Source organism: Caretta caretta, chromosome 4 (genome assembly GCF_965140235.1).
Source record: "Caretta caretta isolate rCarCar2 chromosome 4, rCarCar1.hap1, whole genome shotgun sequence".
Classification (NCBI taxonomy): Eukaryota; Metazoa; Chordata; order Testudines; family Cheloniidae; genus Caretta; species Caretta caretta.
Window position 1 is genome coordinate 18,520,113 of NC_134209.1, and position 25,560 is coordinate 18,545,672.

Consider the following 25,560-nt stretch of genomic DNA (forward strand, 5'->3'; position numbering starts at 1 on the left):
CACCTGCGTTGTCCACACATGTTGGTTTTATTTAGCTGTACACAAGCCCCGTGAGCCCAAATCTTCAAACCCTTCCTCAGCTGCTTGCTCACTTAGGGCCTGATCCAAAGCGTGTTGAAGTCAATGGAAGACTTTCCACTGACTTCAATGAGTTCTGGATCAGGTTCTTAGGTCTCAATTCTGCAAGGGGAGCTGCATGGATGGACACAGATGCCTGCACAGAGTTCCCCAGACAAAGATGGGACTCCATGAGAGCATAACTATTTTCCCATACAAATCCTTTGCAGGATCAGGCCCTTAAACAGTCCCATGAGTCAAGGGCACTATATTCCTGGGCAATGATTACTTTTTGGATAAGGGGTTGTGAGATTGGACTCTTTTGCTCTATATCATAATCACACAACTTTCCAGGAAGGCTATGCTATAGTCTTTTGCCTTATTTCTATTCTGTGTATGCAGACATACTTAAAGGTGATTTTCTTATATCCATGTGATAATGTGGACAGATATGTGATACATTTATGGATCCTCCTAGGCAGGAAGTGAGCGGCGGGTCCCTTTGGGAAACTTGGGAGTCTCCCCTTCTCAGTGGTATGAAGATCCCATTTCTGACCCTGAATGTGTCATGAGATATAAAAGCTACCCCCTTCCAAAATTCTGTACCAAAAAATCCCAAATTTTATTTTTCAAAATACTGCAATATAATCATACCAGTTTCACTTATTTTGGTAATTTTGTTTAAACAACCATACAGGAAAAAAAATCATAATAACTGTTCAGCATTTCCTAAACACATGAAAGTTAAGTTACAAATACTTAGTAACCAATACCCTGCATTCCAGTTATAATCCTGGATTTTCACTGAAATTACATAACTTTTATTTTGGTGTTTGGTGTCCTATAAGGTAGAATGTCGCTTTAAATTGCTCAGACTTTCCTACGTGAAAGTTATACAGTTTTGCTAATCATTGTCCTGCATTTTTTTTAAAATGGATAAGTAAAATAGATCCTAAACTGTAATATAACCCCATTTTGCCTCCCTGGCACAGGAAAAAAAGGGAGAACGTACATAGACCTTCCTAGCTGAGGATTCTGTTACTGTCATTTACAATAAAGCTCCTTTACCCCATTCTGGCAAGGTAAAGGAGCCTTAGTTGTTAGTCTCTAAGGTACCACAAGTACTCCTGTTCTTTTTGCGAATACAGACTAACAGGGCTGCTACTCTGAAACCTGTCATTAGTTGACTAAGAATTGGAACAATTAACTAACAATGGGAACATCAGCAGCTTGCCTGCATAGTTGTTACATTTCTGCTCTGCCTCAGGGACAGAGCCTGCTTCACACAGCCCTACGCCTCCAAGCCCCCACGGGATGCAGCAACATTCGCACGCAGCCCCACCCCCTTAATGTCCGTATCCCCACGGACGCAGGCACGCCCAGCTTCCCTCCTGCGGTGATCTGCTCTCTGCTGGGGGCTGCTCCCAGCACACGTGCCCGGGCTTCTGGGGAAGGGGCATGTGTTCCCCACAGATTTCTTTGCTCCCCAATTTTTCTGCGGGGGAGCCAAGAAATCTGCAGAAGGTCTGAATTCTGCGCCCCCGTGGTGGCGCAGAATTCCCCCAGGAGTAAAAAGCATCATGTCTGTAACGACTTTACAGACATGATGCTTTTATATCTATTATAAAGCAGTTGCTGGCCCAGTAATGAACATTGCCATTCCTGGGCTTTAGGCAGATGTGAGCATCAAGGAAGGGCCCTCCAGGATACCTATCCATTTCCCTCCATTATTTGCCCCTCTCACCCCATCAGGCTGCTCCATTCTCCCAGCTAAGGAGGGCAGTGGCTGTCTCTGAAGAGTACAGCACTGTTCCTGGGCTGAGAGAGCGGGGTGAGGTGCTCCCCGCAGGACAGAAGGATTCCAGTCCTTGCTGCACCACTTGGGAAGTCTGTGCCTCTGTGTTTGACCGCTCTGTACAGAGGGTGGATCAGCTTTTCTGAACCGTGAGTAGTCTCCCCTCACAGTTACTCTTCTCCTTCACCGTTCTCCCCGTGAGCAATGTCAGGATACGTCAACGCTGCAAAAAAACCCCAAACAAACATGACAGCAACTGGCAGAGCCCAGGTCACCTGACTGGGGCTCACACTATGGTCTAGCAGTGTTAGACGTTCCCACTCAGGCTGGAGCCCAGACTCTGAGACCCACCCCCTTGGCCGGGTTTCAGAGCCTGGGCTTCAGCCCAAGGAGGAACGTCTACACTGCTATTTTTAGCCCCATAGCATGAGTCCCACAAACTCAAGTCAGTTGATCCAGGCTCTGAGACTCGCTGCCATGGTTTCTTTTAAAACGATGTAGACATACCCTCAGTTCTCTTCTCTCCTCCACACTCACCCATAGGCCCGTGATGTTGTTTCTCTTCCCTTACATGCCCAAGTAGTGAATGGCTCCCTATCTTCTTACACAACAGCAATATGCATGCCTCTCTTTCCAATGCATTCATTTATTACCTTGTTGCTTCAGAAGTACCCTAAACCTTCTAGCTGGTTTCCACTGCAATGGAAATGTTCTGCTCCCTTTTTTGTGTCCACAGCTCCCCTTTGGTTTCTCTAACATTATTGGAAGAACCAAATCAACATGAGCTTGGAGAACGATGTGGCGGCTAAGAGAGCAAAGGCAATCCTTTGCAAAGATCGCTGGAACGCTGTGCCCAGTTGAGGTGTCTGTATTTCTAAAAGGATATTGAAAATTGAAAAGGGTTCAGAAAAGAGCTGCAATGATTCAAGACTTGGAAAACCTGACTGGCCGTGAAACTAAAGAAGCTCCCTCTATTTAGCTTAACAAAGAGAGGGTTCTGAGGTGGCTTCATTACAGTCTACAAGTATCTACGTGGGGAGGAGGATACTGACAGTTGAGGGCTCTTTCATCTAGCAGGGAAAAGGCATAATAAGAACCAGCGGCTGGAAGCTGAAGCTAGACATATTCAGACTAGAAGTAAGGTGCAGACTTCTTCCAGTGGAGGGTCGTTAAACACTGGAATCCCTAGGGATGTGAGGGATTCCCCATTCTCTGAAATCTTTAAACCTCAATGGGATGTCTTTCCAATGGTAATGATACTAAACTTCCTTTGTAAAGCACTTTGAGATCTACTGATGAAAAGTTTCAGAGTAACAGCCATGTTAGTCTGTCTTCACAAAAAGAAAAGGAGTACTTGTGGCACCTTAGAGACTAACCAATCCGATGAAGTGAGCTGTATCTCACGAAAGCTCATGCTCAAATAAATTGGTTAGTCTCTAAGGTGCCACAAGTACTCCTTTTCTTTTTACTGATGAAAAGCACAACCTTCGTGCCATTATTATATCTAAATGATGACTATAGCTCAAACAGAAGTGACTGGTTTTATCGTAGAGCCACTCAGTGTGTAATGCGGGAGGATAATTACAATAGTGCCTTCCGGCCTTAAAACCTACGAATCTGTGAAAGAAGCAACCTTCAACTCAGCCCTTACTTTGAAATGGAAATAAAAACCAGACACATGCTGTTGCTTAACAAACTATTATTTTTATTTTATTTTACTGATTTACTCAAGTAGGAACATAGAATTATAATTCAGAACGAAACAGCACATCAAGAACGTTGATTTTTAATTAACAATGATTTTTAATTAACAATTTTAAACAGTGTGGAGTTGCTGAGTTTCTTATTTGTTATTATTATTTTGATTACACTTTTCTTGATTTCATTCATAACAAAGGGGAAAAAAAACTCAATTAGAGCAACGAAATAGTGAGGGGCTTAGAAATTTAAAGATGTATGCCTGGCAGGGGAGGACAGTGCTACAGTGGAAGGAAATGTGTCAGCAGTGACTGAATCAGACTCTTTTTCTATTAGTAGGAATGTTGATTTTGGTTTTGAAGAACAGATAAAAGCAAAGAACAAGAAAGTAATTTCAAAAGACTAAAAATAGAACTCAGAGAGAAGAATGTAGGGAGGACAATCTTGTGTTTATGGGACTGAAACCAGGTTTCAGAAGATTAAGGTTTAATTCCTGGCTTTGCCACAGATTCCCTGTGTGATCTCGGTAAGTCAATTCCCATGGCTGTTTCTTAGTTCCCCATCTACAAAATAGGTGTAATCACACTCACTTCCTTTTCCTGTCTTGTCTGTTTACATTGTTAGCTTGTTGGGGCATGGGCTGTCTGATGTTCTGTCTGTACTGCGCCTGACATGCTGGGATACTGATCACTACTCAACTCTCATAGGTACTACAGTAAATAAAAACAACAAAACACAACAGTTCCCCCGCCAATAGCAGCCTAGCATAAGGATGTGGTAGCAGTGAAATTTTCAAACAATATGTAAACAGAAAGTGTCTTATAATTTATTCTTGGTCTACTCTTTAAGACAAAAGGAGGGTGTGGCATAGGGCCATCACTCTCACTGCTCTCTGTATAAAGAAAATCTACTATATGATACAGAGAGTTCTACATTGGCAAAACCAAGGCCAGCAAATTTGATTTTTTTTATTTTTTAAGCTGGACGTTTTTAGTAGAGTCCAAAAAGTGTTGCCAATTCTCATGGTAACACTGCAGGTTTCTTCTCTTAAGAAAAGGCTGTTTTTCTGTAACATGTGTGTTCCAGATTTTCTGGAACCAGTTATTGTTTCCTGCTGGGGTACAGAGTTCCAGTCAGCTGTTAGAACTGGTCTAGCTGAGAGTAAAACAGGGTGAATGCTGAGGTCATGCAAAGAGTATTTTGCTCTGTCAATTGAACATCAGCTAGGGCCATTTATACTTGTCAGACGCTGGAGAACCTGGTCTCTCTTCAGTACTCTGGACAGTGCTGGCCTTTTACAGCCTTTATATATTCAGCATCATAAACAAATTTTTTAAGAGCTACATACCTTCTCTGGTTTAAAACACATATACTTAGCTCGGTCCTAGCATTCTCTAAAAATAATTGAAAATGTCACATCAACACAAGTAAATACGAGCATTCCCAGAGAATATGAAATTATTCCCTGTGTTCCGAGTAAACAAAACATTCTTAAATAAATGTATATGTCTGGCAGGTGGAAACTTTGATTTATATTTGTCCCAAGGTGGCTGAAACACCAGGAGCTGTTATTGGCAGATTGTCACATGGCCTTGTAAACTAGGAGTTGTGAGCTTTCCTACCTCATGGATTTGGTTGCTCAAATCCCATTAAAGTTAACAGGAATTAGACATCCAAATCCCCTATTGTATGCAGTATGGTTGTAGCTGTGTCGGTCTCGGGATATGTATTTAGCTGTGATTCTCTGAGTACGTTTCCCAGCTCTGAAGAAGAGCTCAGTGTAAGAGAGCTTGTCTCTCTGACCAACAGATATTCCCTCATCCACCTTGTCTTATCCAAATCCCCTAGGCAATTTGGATTATCCCATTCTGGATGTTTGTGAGATGCACTCACACCCCTATTATCACCCAGCCTGGGCTGGACCTTACAGGGGAATAACTCTTCTCACACTGCTTTGGATCTCTGGCTTCTGTTCTCACATGGGACTAGGAAGTCCAGAGTTATGCAACAGTGAAAAATACAAGGAGGCCATGGGGATGGGGATTACTCAAGTATTTCCAAGCCTGAAAAGGTTTATTTTGGGATCAGGTGAAGTCTGGAGTGAAGAGGGTTGGTCCTGATTTATCTGGAGTAGTTTGCCGAGCCCGAATTACACATCCTCCCCCTCTCTCACGAAAGCATTGATCTGTCCAGTCACGCATCCTACCACATTAGTATTATGTACAGAAAATTGCAAGTCGTTTTTTTAAAATCACCTGACAATACATTTATTTTGATGGGCACCAATGACTAATTATGCTCCCTTATACTTTCCTTAAAAATCATTTGTATTGATTTTCCCTGCTGCCGGGATTGAAATCATCAGGGCTTTGCCTGATTATTATCTTAACTATAATCCATATTTTTTAAGATGTAAAATACACTCCAGAATTAGTGGAGAGACAAAAAGCAGATCTGCCACCATTAAGGTTAATTGCACAGACCCATTCAGTTATTCAATCTGGCATCAGAATAAAGCAAACAGTAAACCAGGAGAAGGTTTGGTAATGAAGTGACTTTATCTCACCGGATTATACTTGTGGCTATGACTTTAATTGTACAGTCTAGAAGGATTTGTGACATAAACTGACTAATCTTGCGTTATTGTAATGATTTGTAATCATAGCACTGGCTATGATTTACTGGGTTATTATACATTTGCATGTTATAATCAGCTAGAATAGGCAGTGCACGCCTTACAATTCATAACAACACTTAAAATTATACATCTTGCAATGAGCTTTGACAGCTGGCCAACCATAAACAGCTTGGAGGATTGAAACCTGAAGTGTGCATGGTTTCTACTCCTCAAGAAAATAAAGCTAATGAAATAAAACTGAACAACAATGTGTATATTGAACAAAACACCCAGGACTGAATTTTTGCTGTGATTAAGTGGAGACTAATAATTCCATATGGGAGCAAACAGACCAAGTGCTCTGTCTCCAGGGCCCATTCTGCTAGCCCCCTGGCAAGGCAGCAAGTTACTGAACTGATGGCCCCGCTTCCAGAATGATCTTGAGATGTTCACACGTCAGGCGAGGAGAAGTCAGGAGCGACCCGGATGTAACAGAGTCGGGGCATGTCTCCACTGGAGCTGGAAATGTAATTTCTAGTTGGAGGAGACATACCCGCACTAGCTCTGATTGAGAAAGTGTGGCCAAAATAGCAGCCTAGCTGCCCGTCGCAAGCAGCTAGCTGCCCCAAGCACATCTCTCTGGTCTCACAATGCTGTGGCTACTCTGCTATTTTTCACATGCTAGCTTGATCAGAGCTCTTGCACGTATGTCTCCTTGAGCTGGAAATTATACCTGCAGCAGCAGTGTAGACATGTTAGTGTCATGTAATTAGCACCTCAAGCTGCTGTCTGCAGGCACACGCCACAAGGGGCCTTAGAAAAGGAGAGAGAACCAGGCCCAGCATGCGAGGAAGTTGCCATCACAGAATGAAGAGTTGGCTTACAGCCTGAGGATGAGACACAGACTAAACAAAGAAACTCAGTTCCATCTGCAGGAGAACAAAAGCTCCAGACCCCTCTATCGCCCCACTTAACAGTCAGACAACAAAGATAAGGCTTAGGGATTTCACTATCTTTTTGGTCCGATCCTGCAGACGCACACACGAGTAACTGTATCCAGGTGAGCAGTCCCATTGAGTTCATTCGTGCTACTCACTTGAGTAATGCTACCAACAGGCTCAAGCATTTGAAGGATTGGACCCGTAAGCAGTGAAAAATTAGATTATGGCAAGTCAGGTGACATGACGCTATTTCCTCCCCAGCCCCGCATTCTCACGCCCTCACTTTTAGGGCTTGATCCAAAGGCCGAGGCAGAATGGCCATTCATTCATGCAATGAGAGCGGGCTTGAATCCTTAGGTAGCAGCTGCCCTCCCTGGACGGCAGGAGTAGCTGCCACAACTATACTAATTCATGTATCAATACGGACCAGCATGCCACATGTGACAAATCGTACCAACAGAGATCCTGTTCTGTGGAATGGGTATCACTCATCATCCCCAGCTCTTGCCATACACCACCTGGATATTCCACATGACAATGCACTGAGGGGCTCATCCGGGGCCCATTAATGGCAACAGAAGACAGACCATCAGTACTGATGGGCTTCGGCTCAAGACCTCTGTTACAAGCCAATGGCTCAACCCTGCTCTCCTCCAAGGCAAATGGGAGTCTTGCCATTTATTTACACCAGGCCCTTACACAAGCGTTCTTTTAAAAAATAAATAAACATGTCCCAAAGTATTTCGGTTGTTAAAGCCTCATCTTTGAGACTGCAGGAAAGCAGTTATTTATAGTAAGCACATGTCCGAAAGCGGGTTTACCTTGCTCTGCCATAGGCATGGAAAGACACAAAGGAGACACAGCTTGCTTACTCCATTTTTCCAATACCTGCCAGTACATGTACCCACAAAATTCAGCATCAAGCTATAGCAAAACTTCCCCATAGCTCCTACGTAACTGGGGTAACACTGGCAAAAAGGCAGCCATGAACTTCACCCAGATTGAAAAAAGAACGCTCTCTCATATCTCTAGCTCTCATTCACTTCTGAATCTAACCTTGAGCTCACAGGGGACATGTTCACTTAAATGTATTTCTATTTTAAATAACAATAGAAGAGTAACTTCAAGCTTAATTATACGTAGGAAAGTCTGTAGTCTCTCTTCCAGCAAATGCTTATAACTCTTCCAGGTCTGCAGCAGGAGGTTTTTTTAAAGCACACTGTTACCTGACAGGGCAAAGCAAGCTGCAGCAGCAACCTGAGCCCCATGGTGCTCTTTAATGCTTTTATACTCACCATACAGCCCATGGGAGGCTTACAATAAATCACAGGGGCATCTCAGCATGGGATGGCACAGCAGTACAAGCAGAGATGATTGACAGCAGTGGTGTCACTAATGTTGCTACAGACATACCTCTCTGTGCAAATTTGGATCCATCTAAATACTAGTTAGTAGCCGTAACAATTTTCTTTGTGGCATTGGAAGTGATGGGAGCCTATAGCCCTGGTGGGTGCTTTGAAATAAACACATAGGACCACCAAAAGTGGCTATTTGTTATCCCTTGTGTTACTTGTATTTCATGTCAGACTGTTTCAATACCTTGAATGGTAATAAGAAACAATAATCTTGTACCACTTTGTATAAGTTTTTGTCCCAGTGGAAGATGGAGGCCATACACTAGATAATAGAGCTGAGCCATCGGGTTTTTTTTTTTTCAATCAAAAATGAGGTTTTGTTGCAAATGAAATTTTGGGGAGGGAAATAAGTGTTTTCAACTAAGCTATTTGAGTTTTCATTGAAAGAAACCCCAAACACAAGAGATTGTTGGATTTCAGCATTTGAAACAAAAACCTTCGGTTTTCAGTTTTTTATTTGAATTAGAGTTATTTTAATTTCGTTATTTGAAATTATAATACCTTTATAATAAGTTTTTCTTTTTAAAAATGAACCTGTTTAAAATGAAATCTGAATTTGTGAAAAAATATGGCAAGGCCTAAACTTATTACAATTTAGTTGTAAATGTGAAACATGTTTTGATAAGAGAAGTTTATGTATCCAAAACGTTTATGGTTGTTTTAATTAAATTCCAGTTATCATCCAATGCATCTTGATGCAAATGAGCAAAAAGTTATCTAGTAAATAAGAAATACTTTGACTACTTTCTAACATAATAAAATGTATAATTAATAAGAAAATGAAACTATTAAGGTATATAATTGCTTAAATAAATGTATATACGTAGCAAAAATATGTACCAAATCTAGTCTAAAGCTTCTATTTTGTTGCAAATCAACAAGTTTTAATGGCTATATCAACCAATGAGAATCCGTCTTTCTTTAGGAAATAACTGAAGTATAAATAGAAAAGTTGATTAAAATAAATGATTTAAATCAAGGCTTTCCACTTGGTGATTAAAATCATTACTTAAATCGCTGATTTAAATCAATCCACCCTGTGACCAGCTCTGCTAAGCAATATGAAGCTGAAGCAGGAAGTTTATTAGAGGCACACTTAGATACTTAACGACAGGGACATCCCCTGCCTGATCATTCACATTGCTGGAATTTGCAGTTATTCAAAGACATCTCTCAAAGGGCTCACTCCTCTTACATGTGGGAAAGGGGGTTCAGAAACACAAAGCATTGAGCTAACTCTGCTCCCACCAGAGTGACCAGATGTCCCAATTTTATAGGGACAGTCCCGATATTTGGGACTTTGTCTTATACAGGTGCCTATTACCCCCCACCCCTGTCCCGAGTTTTCACACTTGCTATCTGGTCACCCTAGCTCCCACTGACTTGAAGGGGAGCAGCGTTAGGCTAATGATCAGAGCTTCAGAAAATCCCACCTCTCATGGTTTCTATTCTAACACCTTTTTTCAAAAATTTATAATATTACAGAACTTTGACCTTCCAGACTGAACATTACAGCATTTATCCCTGCCTGCAGTGGTCAGGGTTTTAAATGTGAGCAAAAAAATAGCCCAGCTGGTTTTTGGCCTTTATCCAAAGCTCAGTGAAGTCAGTGGAAGGACTCTGATTGACTTCAGTGGGCTTTGGATCAGAGCCTTTCAGAGCTAGTCACCAAAAACAAAACAAAACAAAACACCACCGATTTCCTCCATTATAAAAAAAGAAAAGTTACTGCAATCTTGAATTAGTGGTTAGCCACAATGCAGGTATCCAAAGTAAAAACACATGCAAGCTAATGGAGCAAGACCAGGACTATGCGTTTCTTAGCCATATAAACGGATTATGTGGTTAAGTAATATACACGTTACGGGGAATGCCCGGTATGCGAAGAGATGGGTACATGCTTTAAATTGAGAAACACAAGCTATAAACGCTAATTCAGGTTTTAAAGACCTGCATTTTCTCATGTGGTGCTTAATCCAGCAAGATTTAATATGATTCAGGATCGCACTAACTATATACATTTGTAGAACGTCATTACTAAAAAACATTAGATTCAAAAATGCCTGAAGTTGTACATGAGACAAAGAGAACACAACGCTCTTCGAAGAGAAAGTCATTCAAAGCCCTTTGATTCCTGAATTTTAATTCCTGGATTTTGGAGAAAAAGGAATGTGTTTCAGCATGATATGAGATTGTTTATTCAATGTGCCCATACACCTAATTCTGACAACTCCACTTATTGAGATGCATCAAGTTCTTCTGTGATATCGGCTCAAGAAATTAATATATAAGGCTAGAAAAGAAAAATATTTATTTTCACATTACTATTAATAGTAATTTATTTTATGGCACCTCAGAGCATGCTCGGCACTTCACACACAGTTAACAAGTTACGATCCTTGCCCCAAGCTGCCAACAGACTAAGGCCCAAAGCTACAGGGACTCACACATCTGCTTAACTTTACACACCGTGAACAGTCCCATTGAACTCAGCTATTCACAGACGAGATCCAATGTCCACTGAAAACATGGAAGCCTTTTCAGATACTTCAACGGGCTTTGGATCAGGACCACAGTCCACGCCCATAAGCCTTGGCAAGATCAAGGCCTAAGGCATCATCCTACAAGCTGTTCTGCTTGAGTGACAGCCCACTGATGTCAATGATGCCACACAGCTTCAGGGGTCCCCAAGCATGGGGAAGGATCGGGGCCTAATTTCAGGCAGCATGCAATTAATTGTGATAACCAGACGGAAAGAAGGGGCTAGAGAGGGAGGTCTTCAATAACATTATAAGACTACATAGTGAGGAGTGCTCTGTAGCATGATATAGAAATGATTATTTTTTAAACAATGGCGAATAGAAATTAAATAGAAGTCTAAGGTGGGCTAATTTCTTGTAGGCATCACAGAAGAAATGGGTCTTGAGGAGGGATTTCTAATGAGGAGAAAGTGGCTTTTTGAACAAACTCAGAATAAATAAGTTTGGAGGGCGGACATCTCACATAAGGCATGTGTATTTAGGTGGGGCAAAGATTCAGCCTATAACAACACACTGATTCTGATCTCATTTACACCTCTGCAGCTGTAGACTTCACACAGTTACTCTGACATACACTGGTATATCATAGAATCGTAGGACTGGAAGGGACCTCGAGAGGCCATCTAGTCCAGTCCCCTGCACTCATGGCAGGACTAAGTATTATCTAGACCATCCCTGACAGGTGTTTGTCCAACCTGCTCTTAAAAATCTCCAATGATGGAGATTCCACCACCTCCCTAGGCAATTTATTCCAGTGCTTAACTATCCTGACAGTTAGGACATTTTTCCTAATGTTCAACCTAAACCTCCCTTGCTGCAATTTAAGCCCATTGCTTCTTGTCCTATTCTCAGAAGTTAAGAAGAACATTTTTTCTCCCTCCTCCTTGTAACAACCTTTTATGTATTTGAATACATGCCCCCTCTCAGTCTTCTCTTCTCCAGACGAAACAAACCTAATTCTTTTCAATATTTCCTCATAGGTCGTGTTTGCTAGATCTTTAATCATATTTGTTGCTCTTCCCTGGACTTTCTCCGATTTGTTCACATCCTTCCTGAAATGTGGCGACCAGAACTGCACACAATACTCCAGCTGAGGCTGTATCAATGCAGAGTAGAACGGAAGAATTATTTCTTGCGTCATGCTTACAACACTCCTGCTAATACATCCCAGAATGATGTTTGCTTTTTTGCAACAGTGTTACAAGATCCCTTTCCACAGTACTCCTTTCTAGGCAGCCATTTCCCATGTATGTGTGCAACTAGTTGTTCCTTCCTTAGTGGAGTACTTTGCATTTCTCCTTATTGAATTTCATCCTATTTACTTCAGACCATTTCTCCAGTTTGTCCAGATCATTTTGAATTTTAATCCTATTCTCCAATGCACTTGCAATCCTCGGTATCATCAGAAAACTTTATAAGAGTACTCTCTATGCCATTATCTAAATCATTGATGAAGGTATTGAACAGAATCGGGCCCAGAACTGATCCCTGAGTTCAATATGCCTCACTCAATATGCCCTTCCAGCTTGACTGCGAACCACTGATAACTACTCTCTGGGAACAGGTTGTATTTCCCTAGTTTGTTTAAGAGACGGTCATGTGAGACAGTATCAAAAGCCTTACAAAAGTCAAGATATACCACTTGACTTCCCCCCATCCACAAGGCTTGTTACCTTGCCAAAGAAAGCTTATAAACATACACACACACACACACACATATACAGAGAGAGAGAGAGAGAGAGAGAACCACACACACACACACAATGGGCCCAGCGGTTTATTTAAACGGTTACAATGGTGTCGCATAACAAACATGTGATTAATGTTTGTCATCATTATCATGCAATACAAGATTGCAAACTTTGTTGCTAAAAGATAGTGCTGGACCTGTGTAGACCAAGCACACTGGTCCTTTAAAAAAGGTGATGCCCAAAAGAAAATTATACTACCATGGGACCATGGCCTTTAGGCAAGAGAATGGGATGACAGAAGTTGGCTATACGATCTCTTCCATCTCTAAGTACGGCACCAGGACCCAATGCTGGAAACACTTAAATAAGAGTCTAACTTACCACATATGTGTAGCCCAGCTGACGTCAATGGAACCAATCAAGTGTGTAAAGTTAAGCGAGTAAGTATGTAAAAGATCAGGGCTATAGTTCCCAAAGCATACAACATGTAATCTTGTGAAAATGGTAGGTCATATTTTGTCCCTATTAAACTTGACATCGTCCCTTAAAATATTCCTTTTAAATTATTAAAATGTTGCTTCAGATTGCCTCAATTTTCCTCCAAAGATGTGTACAACTTGTCATATTTGTTCCCCTTGTAGCGTAATTCTTTTTGCATTCCCAGCCAAATTAAGGGCAGAGAACTGCTAATGTATATTTTTAACCTATTTCAGTATTATTTTCATCTTTATTAGGCTCCCCACTGCTGGTATGAATTCTAGCCTCATCCCTGAGGTGTCTCTCTCTGTTCTGCCTTCAACATTGTTCACAACTGAACAGCCGCATTCACTGGAAACAACACAGGTTTCCAACTGTGGTGCCCTAAATATGCCAGTTACAATCAAAGCTACATGACATGGCTCAATGGTGCCAAAATCCGCCTTGTTCTTCCATCCCTCCTTTTAAAAAAATTATTAATTATTATTATTGTTATTATTTCTACCCCAAAATCAGTCAACAGTGCAGGGATTTCAAAGCAAAATCTCAGGCTACACTCAGAAGGAGAGAGAGCAACACTAATATATTCACAAAAAGAACAGGAGGACTTGTGGCACCTTAGAGACTAACAAATTTATTTGAGCATAAGCTTTCGTGAGCTACAGCTCACTTCATCGGATGCATAATATATTCATGAACCATGCTGACTAATCTAACCCTTAGTTATTTTTAACTTCAAAAGGCACACACATAAGGGGAGTTCTCTCAGAAGAACGAACCAGAAACACTGCTCATCAAAAACCAAGCACTCCCCCCCACCCAAACAACAGACATCTGCAAGGTCAAATCTACTGAATTTCCCCACTGACATATGCTTTTTGCCCTGATTTGCTTTCATCGGCGGGGCAACTGTTTTTTCTCTTTTGGTACAAATGTAATTAATTAGTCAACTCTTTGGTATCTGCTGCAATGAATATACAATTATGAGCAAAACCAGTATCCTCAACATCTCCACAAGACAAGGTTCCTTAGTGTATGTTTGTTTTCCAGTCTGAGCTTAAAAAAACCCAATACGTGTAGCTGTGCAGTGAGCCCCAGCCCCAGCCCCAGCAAACAGCCATGTCTCAAAGGACCATAGAGGGTTTCCTGCTGTATGCTACAGGAAGTTCAGAGAAATCAACAGGGAACAAAAAAGCCTGGTTATACAAAAGTACAGCAGGTGTGTCATGCTCTAATTTGGAAAAAAAAAAAAAAAGTCCTAAGAGGTGTTTGCAAGGAAGTTTAAAAAAAACCCACAAGAGGGAAAGTTCTAAAAACACGCACCCTACTTATTGTTACTATCGAAACAAAAATATCAGACCTAATTGCTGAACAAATAGAGCCAACTCAACCGGAGTATTTATTTTAAAAGGCAATTGTTGCAATTAGCCGGATGTAATTATAAGCACATGCATTTCTGCATGGCCACATCAAACAAGATGTAAAGCATGTGTCTGCAGGGAGTCTCTGGGTGGGGTGTACCTAGACCTAAGAGCCGTGCAGGGTGTCTCCTACCCTGATTCTGCCCCTCTCTAGGAAATAAAAAGAAAAGAGGAAATAAGTCTGCTTAGTTTAGAAATCCTGTCTGGATCTGGTATAAATATTTCTCTTACACCATTTCCCATTGTTTCAATCTCTGTGAGTTTTATATGTGATAAAAGGGACTGTTTAGTAAAAGCAAGTGCAGTTACTGCATGTCAGGCTTAATCATTGTCACAGCCACATCTGCATAAATTTCTAATGTGGCTCGCTTCATTGAAATCTACAAAGTACCCTCGGAAATGTGCCAGGAAGGGTATAAAGTGCAAGCACGCTAGACATGCCCCATTTTTAATCAAGAAAGCCCACCCACAGATGCTGGGGTTTTTTTTGTTTATCTGGAGGTCTTTTAGCTCGTGATCGCAACTGTGTGCATAATTCTGCTCTCAGGTGAATCTAGGGTAATTCCATTGACTTCAGTGAAGTGAAACCACATTTACAGAATATCTGAGAGGCAAAACCATCCCCTCTGCCACTAGTGATGACAGGATAAAAACCTTGCCCAGGTGCTGCATAAAGGGGCCTCTGAGACAACATCAACGCTTTAACCCATACTCTGCACATGGCCCCCTGGGATCCAGAGTTCAGCAGATGGCAGGTCGCACTTCCTGTGCTTTACCCCTCCACAACTTTGTGAGGATTTTAACAGACACGAGCACGGGAAATGCTCCGCACAGGCCCAGTGCTCTGTCGGGGAGGGGGCTCCAGGGATAGTGGACAGAGGGAGAGCAATGCTACCAGGAACCAGGAGCAGAGCAGGAAAGCCAGGGGGAGAATATAGCACCATACATAGCAGGAAGGACAGTCCAGGAGATAGGCACTGGATTATGAGTCTGGAGATGTGGGGCCAATTCCCAGCTCTGCCACAGACTGTCTATGTAGCCTTGGGTACGTCACTTAATCTACTCTGGGCCTCATTTCCCATCTGTAAAATGAAGATAAAGCTTCCTTACCTTCCAGGGTGTTCAGAGAATAAAATCCATTCATGATTGCCAGGTACCCCAGTGATGTGGGCCAGATTGGGTTGCTACCCGTCCAGGTTTTACCAAGACAGTCCAGTTTTTGGCTTCTGTGTCTGGCTACCACAGGTAAGTGCCTAAATAGACTGAGCCACTGGACAGACAACTCTAACCTACAGTGCTTTCCCCAAGAACCACAAAGTCAATGGGCCAGAACCTGAGCTGGGGTAATTCGGCATAGCTTTAATGAAGTTCCACTGATTGACACTAGCTGTGGGTCTGACCCACTGTAATGAATTAAGAAACGCCAAAAATGGCTTATTTGTACCTGGAGACATAGCTGTGGGAAGGGCATGCACAGCCCTGAGCCCTGGCTCCAGGTTGGATTGGATTGGCCCTCCACCTTCATAGATTTCATTTCTCAAGCTGCATGCAGGTGGTGTGGTTTTCACCAATGCTGCTATTCTGCATTTCACTGGTATCAATGAGACCAGGAGCAGACTGAATTAAGGCCAAGCAGGAATTTTCTTCCTGTATATTTGGAAACAGCTTAGCAAAACTGAGGATGTTACCACAATATAAATAATAAGTTAGCATCGTTTGCAGTACAGACACCCCCTGACTTACGCAATCATTCTGTTTCTAGATTATGGAACTTTTTCCGTAAGTGCGAATTTGCGTAAGTCGGGTCTTGCGTAACCCGGGGACAGTCTGTAATAGGATGTAGACAAAATGATTGCCCATACTGACCACCCCATGGAACCCAATTGATTTCAAACATGAAAATTTACCATTTGTCGTTCTCAGGATAACTTAATAATGGTTACACAATATTTTGCTAAACCACCCTAAAATCATTCATCTTTGTACTGAAGACGAGTGTTGAGAATTTCAGTCTGAGTCTAATGCTGTCCAGAAAATCATAAGTGTTCATAAAAATCACGTTTAGCCCCAAAATCATGAAATCAGCTTAAATATCATGAGGTTTGGGGGTTTTTCTAAACCAGTACATTTGGGTCCTATTTTTATTTGCCTTCTGGTATCTGAGCTGGCTTTTAGGGTGCATTTACTTAACATTTCCAAGCTTTCCTATGCAACCATGGGGACTAGAAGCTTACTTTTTTAGGAAAGATGAGATTCTCGTGCAATCTCTTCATTCTAACAGCTGTAGCTTTAACAAAATACTAAATTTCACGAGACTCATGATGAAATCATGAGAATTGGCAACACTGCATGAGTTACTGAAAGCAGGAGTTTAAAGAGGATATATTATCATAATAGTAACTGTGGTATCCCTGCAACAGTGGTATAATAAATGTAACCATAAAATACTTGAAGTGAATAGAAACTGAAGGATAGTATTAGATAGGGGAATAAATATGATGCAAAGGGGTTATTCCAGTACATATACTATATCCAGACACTGTTTTCACTGACAGGAAGTGTTGCATGCGGGAAGGTTTCTCCTTTGCTTCCTGCAGAGATTTGTATGTGTCCATTCACTGAACCTTTGCATGACAATCAGTGGCCAATCAAAATTCATTGCAGTCATTTACCTTTGTCTTAGGAAACCTGGCTTCCCAAGGAATAGCCCACCTTTCTCGGATCTTATTTTAAAATTAAAGCTCCCCACTTCTAAATCTGTATGCCAAGCTGAGAGTTATTTTAAATATTTACACCAGGCTGATCTTTAGAAGAAATACCATATAAACGAGAGGGTTGGAGCTTTGCTGATTGTAGAGGTGATAAATGGGTTGGGGGGGTAGATCAGAAAGATACTTCTCGCCACTTCAAAAATACTGCCAATATATTAGGCCAAACAGACAATTGGGCTAATTGGACATCATGAATTTTTATGAAGCCCCATGAAAACGAAGGAAATTTAGGGACTTCTGGCAATTCAAAAACCAATTCTGACTGCCTGCTTCACTTTTTATTGATTTGGGCAAGTTAATTAAAGAAACAAATCCTTCTCTCCTGACTCAATTCCAAGTTGATTTGGTATTCATGGGTCAAGCTTATGTTTTTAAACCCAGGGTGGTAGTTGGAAAGTCAATCTGTAAATACATAAAGCTTCTCTGGGTCATGGAAAAAGAAAGTTGAGGCCTATGCTTAGAGCAGTTAGCGTCTTCCCTGCTCTTGTCTGCACATGCACACACAACTCTATGGGACATTTAGGCTCCTATGATTTCTGCACTCATGTCTGTAACAGCGTTTTAGCATTGCTGACAATAAAATATGGCTTTCTTATGCTGGGGGGGAAATACTAGAAAGGGCTGGCACTATAGAAAATAATATTTCATCCAGTACCTACAAAATCTTCTAGTTAGGGGGACACTCTCCCCTCGGACCTTCACAGCTGATCTTAACTCCATATGCTGTTCTGCCAGCATGGGATCATTAAGATGCCCACCCATGTAATAATAATACCTAGTTCAAATATCGCACTTTTCATCTGTCTATCTCCAAGTGATCCACAAAGGAGGCCAGTGTCATTATCCCCACATAGGGAGAGCACAGTAGGACAGTCAAATTCCTCCAGGGGCATCTCAGAGGGCAACTCTGCCTTTATGGCCTGATCCAATTTCCATTAACATCAATGGAAAGAATTGGATCTGGCCCCTAGTGCAGTTCAGGAGAAACTCTCAGTTCTCTACAATCTCTTATATGTCTGAAGTCAAAGACAACTACAGTCACCTTTTGGCTATCAGTGACTGCTGGTATACAACCAAGCCAAATTAGGCCTCTGTTTCCATATATATATATAAATTATTGTCATTTGCATGACAATCAGTAGCCAATCAAAATTAGATTCCAAGATGGCACTGCAGTCATTTACAGCTGCTGACTGTCTACAACTCCAGGTATGGTATTTCGGAACCCTCTCCTTACTCAAGACCCGATCCTGCAGCATGCTGAGCTCCGATCAGTCCCGCTCAGCGACGGGTGAGGGAGCTGGGGATTCCCAGCAACTCACAAAAATGCTCAGCCCCTTGCAGGATTGAGTCCCCATTGTTTCATCAAAATTCTCTGTGCAGTCGCAGTTTCAACCCCATCCATACAAGCCAAAACCACAACAAAGAACAACCCTCGGGGATGATGGGTCTCTTAGAATCACAAAAAAAGCCCTTACTTGCATTCCTCACTCTCATGGATGAGACCATTGTTTTCACTATCGCTACTCACAAGATGCAGAATTAGGCCAACTATAAATAAAGACATTACAGTGTTGCCAACGCTTGGGATTTTATCACAAGATGATTTGGAGTTTGGTTTTTTGAAGTGCCAGCTCCTAGAGTCATGTGAGACCCTCAGTTTTCATTTAAAACAAAGAGTAAGTTTCTGGCCCACCACAATTGCAGAGAAAAGCATGTAAACATGACCCAAGTGCATCCTAGTGGCTCTAAAAACAGAAGGAAAAAGAACTCAGAGTTTATCACTTTTTAAAAATGTCATGATTTGGGGTGGGGAGTCTGACTCATGATATTTGAACTCGTGGGGCTGGCAATGCTGCAGAAATAAATCAATTCCTCACCCCTCCCCAGCTCCATTTTTTCCAGTCGCAGTTTGTTGTTTTGTTTTGTTTTTTTCCCCTTCTATTGCCAACAATTCCCCCAAGGGAATTTTCAACACAGAACTCTGCCTTCGAAATGGAAACTATTAGTGCTGCTCTCAGCTTGAGAAAGCAAACGTCTGAGACTTACCCCATTTTTCGGGTAGGCTATCCATCCCAGATCCCCCATGACTGTGCGGGAGTCCAGTAAATTCACTAAAAAGAAACAAGAAGAAGAAAGCCTTAATGAGTCTGCATGGATACAAGTGTCAGTAAATACATGGGGCTTTGCTGGCCCTGGTAAAGGCACTTGGCAATTAACAGAAAGAGAATCTGATTGCTGTTAAAATAGGATACAATCAAGACAAGTTATTGCAGTGTTAAGAATAGATCCCTGCAGGCATTTAAACAGATGCCTAACGTTACTCAGGTAAGCAGTTCAATTACTTGTATTACCATAGCACCTGGGAGTCCCAGCTCTGGGCCAGGATCCTATTGTGCTAGGCGCTGTACAAACCCAGACATGTCAATGTAACTATTTGCAAGATTGGGGCTTCAGACTAAGTTCTTTGGGGCACAAGTCAGTCTTTTTGATGACGTGTGTACAATCCCTAGCGTGGTGGGGCCCTGATGCCCAAATGGGATTATGCCAATAAAAAACAACCAGTCATTTATAAATGGAACAAAGAGTGCAAGTTATTCTGTTTATATAAAGTTGCAGCTCACTTTAAAAATGAATGAGTGAGCCCCTTTATTATTTTATAGAAATGGTGGTGGGCAGGAATCAGTCCTCACACAATGCTGTCGGAAACCGTTCCAGCCTATTTCTTCACTAAAGACTGGACATCTCCGGGGTAAATTGCAGGCTGTTTGACTGTGGCTAAATTCACTGAATTTTGCCCTGGCAAGCCACACAAGCAATTAAAAAAACAATTTACATTAAACAGCAATAAACTATTCCCAAGCTTATAACATTTTTTCATGAATTACCTAAAATCTGTAGTCCAAATAGTGAGTGTAATTAAAAAATAAATCTTCACACACTTAGCCAAGCTAAGAAAAATTGCAGCAGCTCTTGGTGCTGTCTCTGTAGTTAAGAGTCTGTTGTGCTTTGCATTATTAGCTCTGTTTTTAGAGCTGTAAAACTGCAGGATACGAATGGTCTCAGGACTGAAACTTGTCATACAAAGTTGCAGACAAAGAGGAAACTTCTCTCTTAATGGAAGAGAGAATCACTTCTCTTCCAGGAACAGATGTCCTTTTCACAATAGATTTTATATTTATGCCACACGACCTCACTTTCCTCATTCAAATCCCTCCTCAAAGCCACTTCTTTCAGTCAGCCTTTCATTTCTGACCACCACACTGATTATAAAAATAAACTCAGACCACAATTTTCAAAACCGGGTACCTAAAATTAGGACCCTAAGTCATTGGGTAGGCATTTAAATAAACAAGGCTGATTTTCAAAAGGTACTGAGCACTCCAAAGAACCTCTTGCAGACAATGGGAACAGCTGTGCTCTCAGCACCCTTTGAAAATTAGGCCACCTATTTGGAGTCTAAACATTCACTCCATAGGGGAACTAACAAGATGGGTATGTAACATTAAGCATGTCATAGTATGCTACATTATCTCCATAGCTCTCCCATCAATCCATTGTGCTTTCTGTCTGCACACGGACAATCAAGTAATGGACCAATGAAAACTCTTGGCATGTGTACAGCCCCTGCCCCCCATACTCAATTCAGCCAATTGGACTGCAGTGTGCAAATTAACGCGAGAGGACTACTGATGATTGGCTGAGTACTTTTGATGTCACAATGTCACTACTTGCAAATGACCTGATTAGTTGTAATTGTCTTGTCAGGAATTGCGATTGTTTACGATTGTTTACGTCCTATCATTAAGATTTTTTTTTCAAATATGCCTATTATTCACAGATCAGTCAATGAGATTTACATTTATGGGAAACTTGAAGGTTTAGTAACAAGCAAAAAAGATGAGATTAAAATAAAAAGCAATTAAAAAAAATCTCAGAGGAGACTTTTTAAACGACTAAAATACAGATTTAACTGAAACAAATCCTCAGCAAATTCAGTCTTTGCTCAGAGATTATGTGCTGTAAACTGGGGAGAGGCCCACTATGGCTTTTGTTAAACAAGAAGCTTAAATTCCCCTACTTGAAGTGAAAAAATTACCCCAACCTTAACTCTGGAGTCACAGTTAAGACCTATAAACTATCCGCTTATCTAGACATTTATACAATGCTCATCACCATGGTACCTGGGTGGCTTCTCACAAGAGCAGGCACCTAGATGGTGTCTAAGCGAATACATTTCCATGAGAGTGTAGCAAGAATTCTCTAGCCCCTTTCAGCAGCTCAGCTGCTGTATGGCTGGGCTGCTTCCAAGTTTATTCCTTCCGGTTAAACAAAGGCAAAATTGGGACTTTGCTATGCTGCCAGTCTGGAGCGCCATAAGGCCAGGAATGGCTTCCTGGAGCATGCTGGGGTATAGTCACAAGAAACATATCTTTAGGATCCAGCCCCCCTCGGCTGCCTGTTTAACCAACCACATGATTTAACCCCATTATTCTCCAATGCTATGGATGAAAAGGAGTACTTGTGGCACCTTAGAGACTAACCAATTTATTTGAGCATGAGCTTTCCAATGAAGTGAGCTGTAGCTCACAAAAGCTTATGCTCAAATAAATTGGTTAGTCTCTAAGGTGCCACAAGTCCTCCTTTTCTTTTTGTGAATACAGACTAACATGGCTGTTACTCTGAAACCTGTCGAAATGCTATGGATGTTATTGTGTAAGAGTCAGATTTTGCTGCCACTGAATTCAATGGGAAAAATCCTCCCGTTGACTTCAGTGGAAGCATGATATACCTGGAACAGAAAGTCCAGTACCCAGGGACTATTATACAATGGTGCAGCTTCTGCGCTCTAATACACAGCAAGGTTATGTGATGTTATGAGTGTAATATAATTTCTCACTGAAAGGTGTCAGGGCCAGAAAGAGTTAATTAACTCACAGACTTACCTGACCCATGGCCGAACTTTAAAAAGCTGGTTAGGAAGATATGTAAATGAATAGAGCTTTGAAATGCAAGCCTGCATTGTTAGAGATAGAAGGGTAGATGTTTGCTCAGGTCTTGTGATGTAAGCAAACAAGTCTTGTCTGTTGCTATAGCTTTAATTCAAAGATCAAAAAAGGAGTATTAGTATTTAGGAAGACACTTGAGGGAAATTGTATTATTGTCTATATGTCTCTTTGAAAGTTGTGGTAATCTGTGTCTGAACTGTTTAATGGATAAATTATCCTGTGCTAATTGCCACGATGTTTGGAAGAAGGAAACTCAAGCCTATTGTTTTCTCAGGCCAAAAGGCTGCAGGAAATGTTTAAAAACCCTGGGACACGATCCTTCCTCGTCTCAGAGCTGCTTTGGGTTTCAAGAAGGGGAAACCTTGAGCCATAAGGATTGAGATCCCCAGTCACTGACTGGAGTCACCCTGAATATGGACATTGGACTATAACCTATGGACTATTTCTAAAAGCATTTTTGGCAACCATAAGCTCATCTCTGCTATGTATCTGAACCTCAAGAACTGAACTCAAGTCTGTATGTATATTGATCGCTCTCTTTTCTTTTTTAATACATTTTAGTTTAGTTAATAAGAATTGGCTATAAGCGGATCTACATTATAATTGGACCTGGGTGTGTGGCTGACCCTTTGGGGTTGCAAGAATCTTTTCTTTTCTATGATAAGATTTTCTGTAATCATCGTCATATCTGACATGTGTGTCTGGAGGGAGGCCTGAGACTGGGCATTTTAAGGGAACTGCATTGTTTGGACTTCTGAGTAACCAGGGAGGTAATACCGGAGCTGTTTTGGGCTGGCTGGGTAAATCTAAGTATTGGAAAATCCACCAGCGTTTGGGGTTTGTCTGCCCCGTTTTGTTTGCAATTCACCCTGACTGAGTGATCTCAGCTGGCTCTCACGGGCAGCACCATGACAGCTTACACGAAGAATATACATAAATATGAACATTTTAAGTAACTCTCCCAATTGTATGGTTGCAAATTGTTGAAGAGGATTGTTGAAACAAAATGGTAGAGTCACCAATAATTCCCACTACCGCAATTGCTGTAATTAAATTGTGCAGAACAGTATATTCTTGTTGTAAATTGCAATGAAGGCACAATGACTATTGATTTACATTGTACAACTTAATTAAAACTTACTTGTCCTGGCGATGCCACTAATGAGTGTAATTAGATGGAATGTTTGACACCACACAGTTTGCTTTGTAAGACATTAATTAAATATCAAAAAAATGGTACGAAAGGTGTTTTTAATCCAACATCAATTTCTAAGAAGCACGCGATACACCTAACTGCAGTAATAACCTTCTAGGCAGTTATCAACTGCAATTAAAAAAGAAGTTTCCATACAGAAGGACACCAAGAGCTCACTGAAGGCAATGTGAATCTTTCTTCGAGAGAGGTAAATGAATGGAACCAAATCTTAAAACTCTACTCAGTCCTTCCTCAGGTACAACTCCCATTGAAGTAAAAAATGAGCAAACTCTCCAGAATTTGGCCCATGATTCCACTGAAATTATGGCACAGTGCAGAATGCACAACTGGGGGGGTATGGTGGCTTTCAGCTACCTTTTTGTGCCCTCCTGATTCTGGGCTGCTTCAGGGGATGGATAGGCTCCCGGCCTATCTAAATTATCCCAGACGCTCCAGGCTGTGCTTTTGGGAACTGCCCCAGATCTCTGCAGCTGTGCACGCTGTGGCCCCCAGCACATTATCTACACCAAGGCTTGTGATGGGGTCCTCACAGCCTTATGGCAGTCTTCTGCAGTGCCAGAACTGTGGGGGATCATCCCCTGGCCACACCCAGGATTTTAGGGCTCCTTTATGGGGCTATGGCTCTTTTACCCAGCATAAAAGGGTCGGCTTGGGGGTAAGGATTTCTGCCCGAGTTTTGTATAAACTAGCAGAAAAATTGTGTGGCAGACAAACCCTGCATGAAGAGGGCTGCTTATCTAATACTGATTCCTGTGGCGTCACTTTCACTGTATACCTTCCAAAATGCTGTGATAGTCTTTGAAGTAGATCAGTGTATTTTTAACTAATAATCAGTCTACACTACCTGAAAAGGCAAAAATACTGCAAACAGAATGGCTTATGTAAGCACTGATTATAACCACTCCATGCAGATGTGAAATAAATGCACTTATTTTCGCCTTGTGTCCATTTTCAATTGGTTTTGCTTGCTCCCTCCTACCTGTATAAGCATCAGACCTTCTTACTACCCTGTTTCATAGTCAGAAGCCAGGATAGAGTGCTCATCCTTTTGCTCCAGAAAACCAGATTCTCCTGCTGCTCTAACTAAAGGGAACTCTCCTTTAGATACAGCAGTCCTGGGGCTTGTCTCATGACACACACCTGAGCAGGTATGACATTCCATCCTACAATCATCAGCAGTGCAACACACCTTTTAACCGACACATTACACACACCACTCCAGGCCTCAGTTTGGCAACATCCCACATATTATTCATAATAACCAGCAATGCTCATTTAGCCAGGCTTTCATCAGAAACAATTAAAATCAAACGTAGGAGTTCACATGGGAGGAATGATCCCAAATTAGGCCCCCATTTAGGAATGCTCCTAAAATGTACTTAATGCATCCCTGTTCAGGACAGCACTTTGTCATGTGTTTGACTTTCCCGCTGAAGTCAAAAGCATTTCAGTCCACGTTTAATCATATGCACATGCTTAACTTTAGACACAACTACTGTGCTTAGCAGGGAAGATTTCCTGAATGAGGGTCCTACACTCTAATTCAGTGCTCAGAAATCTGATGCCCACGTTTGTGCCTTGTAGATTTTGTGCAACTTGGGGAGTTCTTCCTACTGATAGAACTCCCAAAAAACACTTGCAACCACCACTAATGCCTGATGTGTAGAGGTACTGGTTCCTCCATAAGCCGAACAGCATTTACATAGAGTGATTTATTCATACCACTGCTACCCAGCATCAGCTAGAAGAATGTGCTGAGTGTCTCAAAGAAGCAGCGAGAACCCAACAGCCCATAGGCATACACACTTACTCTCAGACATTTTTGCCAACCAACTTAAAAATAGAGAACATGAAAGAGCAAATAAATGCAAAACTTCTCATCTTCACCCTACGCGCACCCCTTCCCGCAAGC

At 41.6% G+C, this 25,560-nt stretch overlaps 1 protein-coding gene across 15 annotated transcripts in view; it reads right to left on the reverse strand.

Moving 5' to 3' along the window:
* Window positions 1-25,560, reverse strand: part of EPHA5 (EPH receptor A5) — a 372,563-nt gene that overhangs the window by 328,173 nt on the left and 18,830 nt on the right. For all 15 annotated transcript variants that reach the window (XM_048846883.2, XM_075127423.1, XM_048846887.2 and 12 more), the window contains exon 2: window positions 19,473-19,537. In XM_048846883.2, the coding sequence (XP_048702840.1) occupies window positions 19,473-19,537 (65 nt within the window). The remainder of the gene's footprint in view (window positions 1-19,472; window positions 19,538-25,560) is intronic.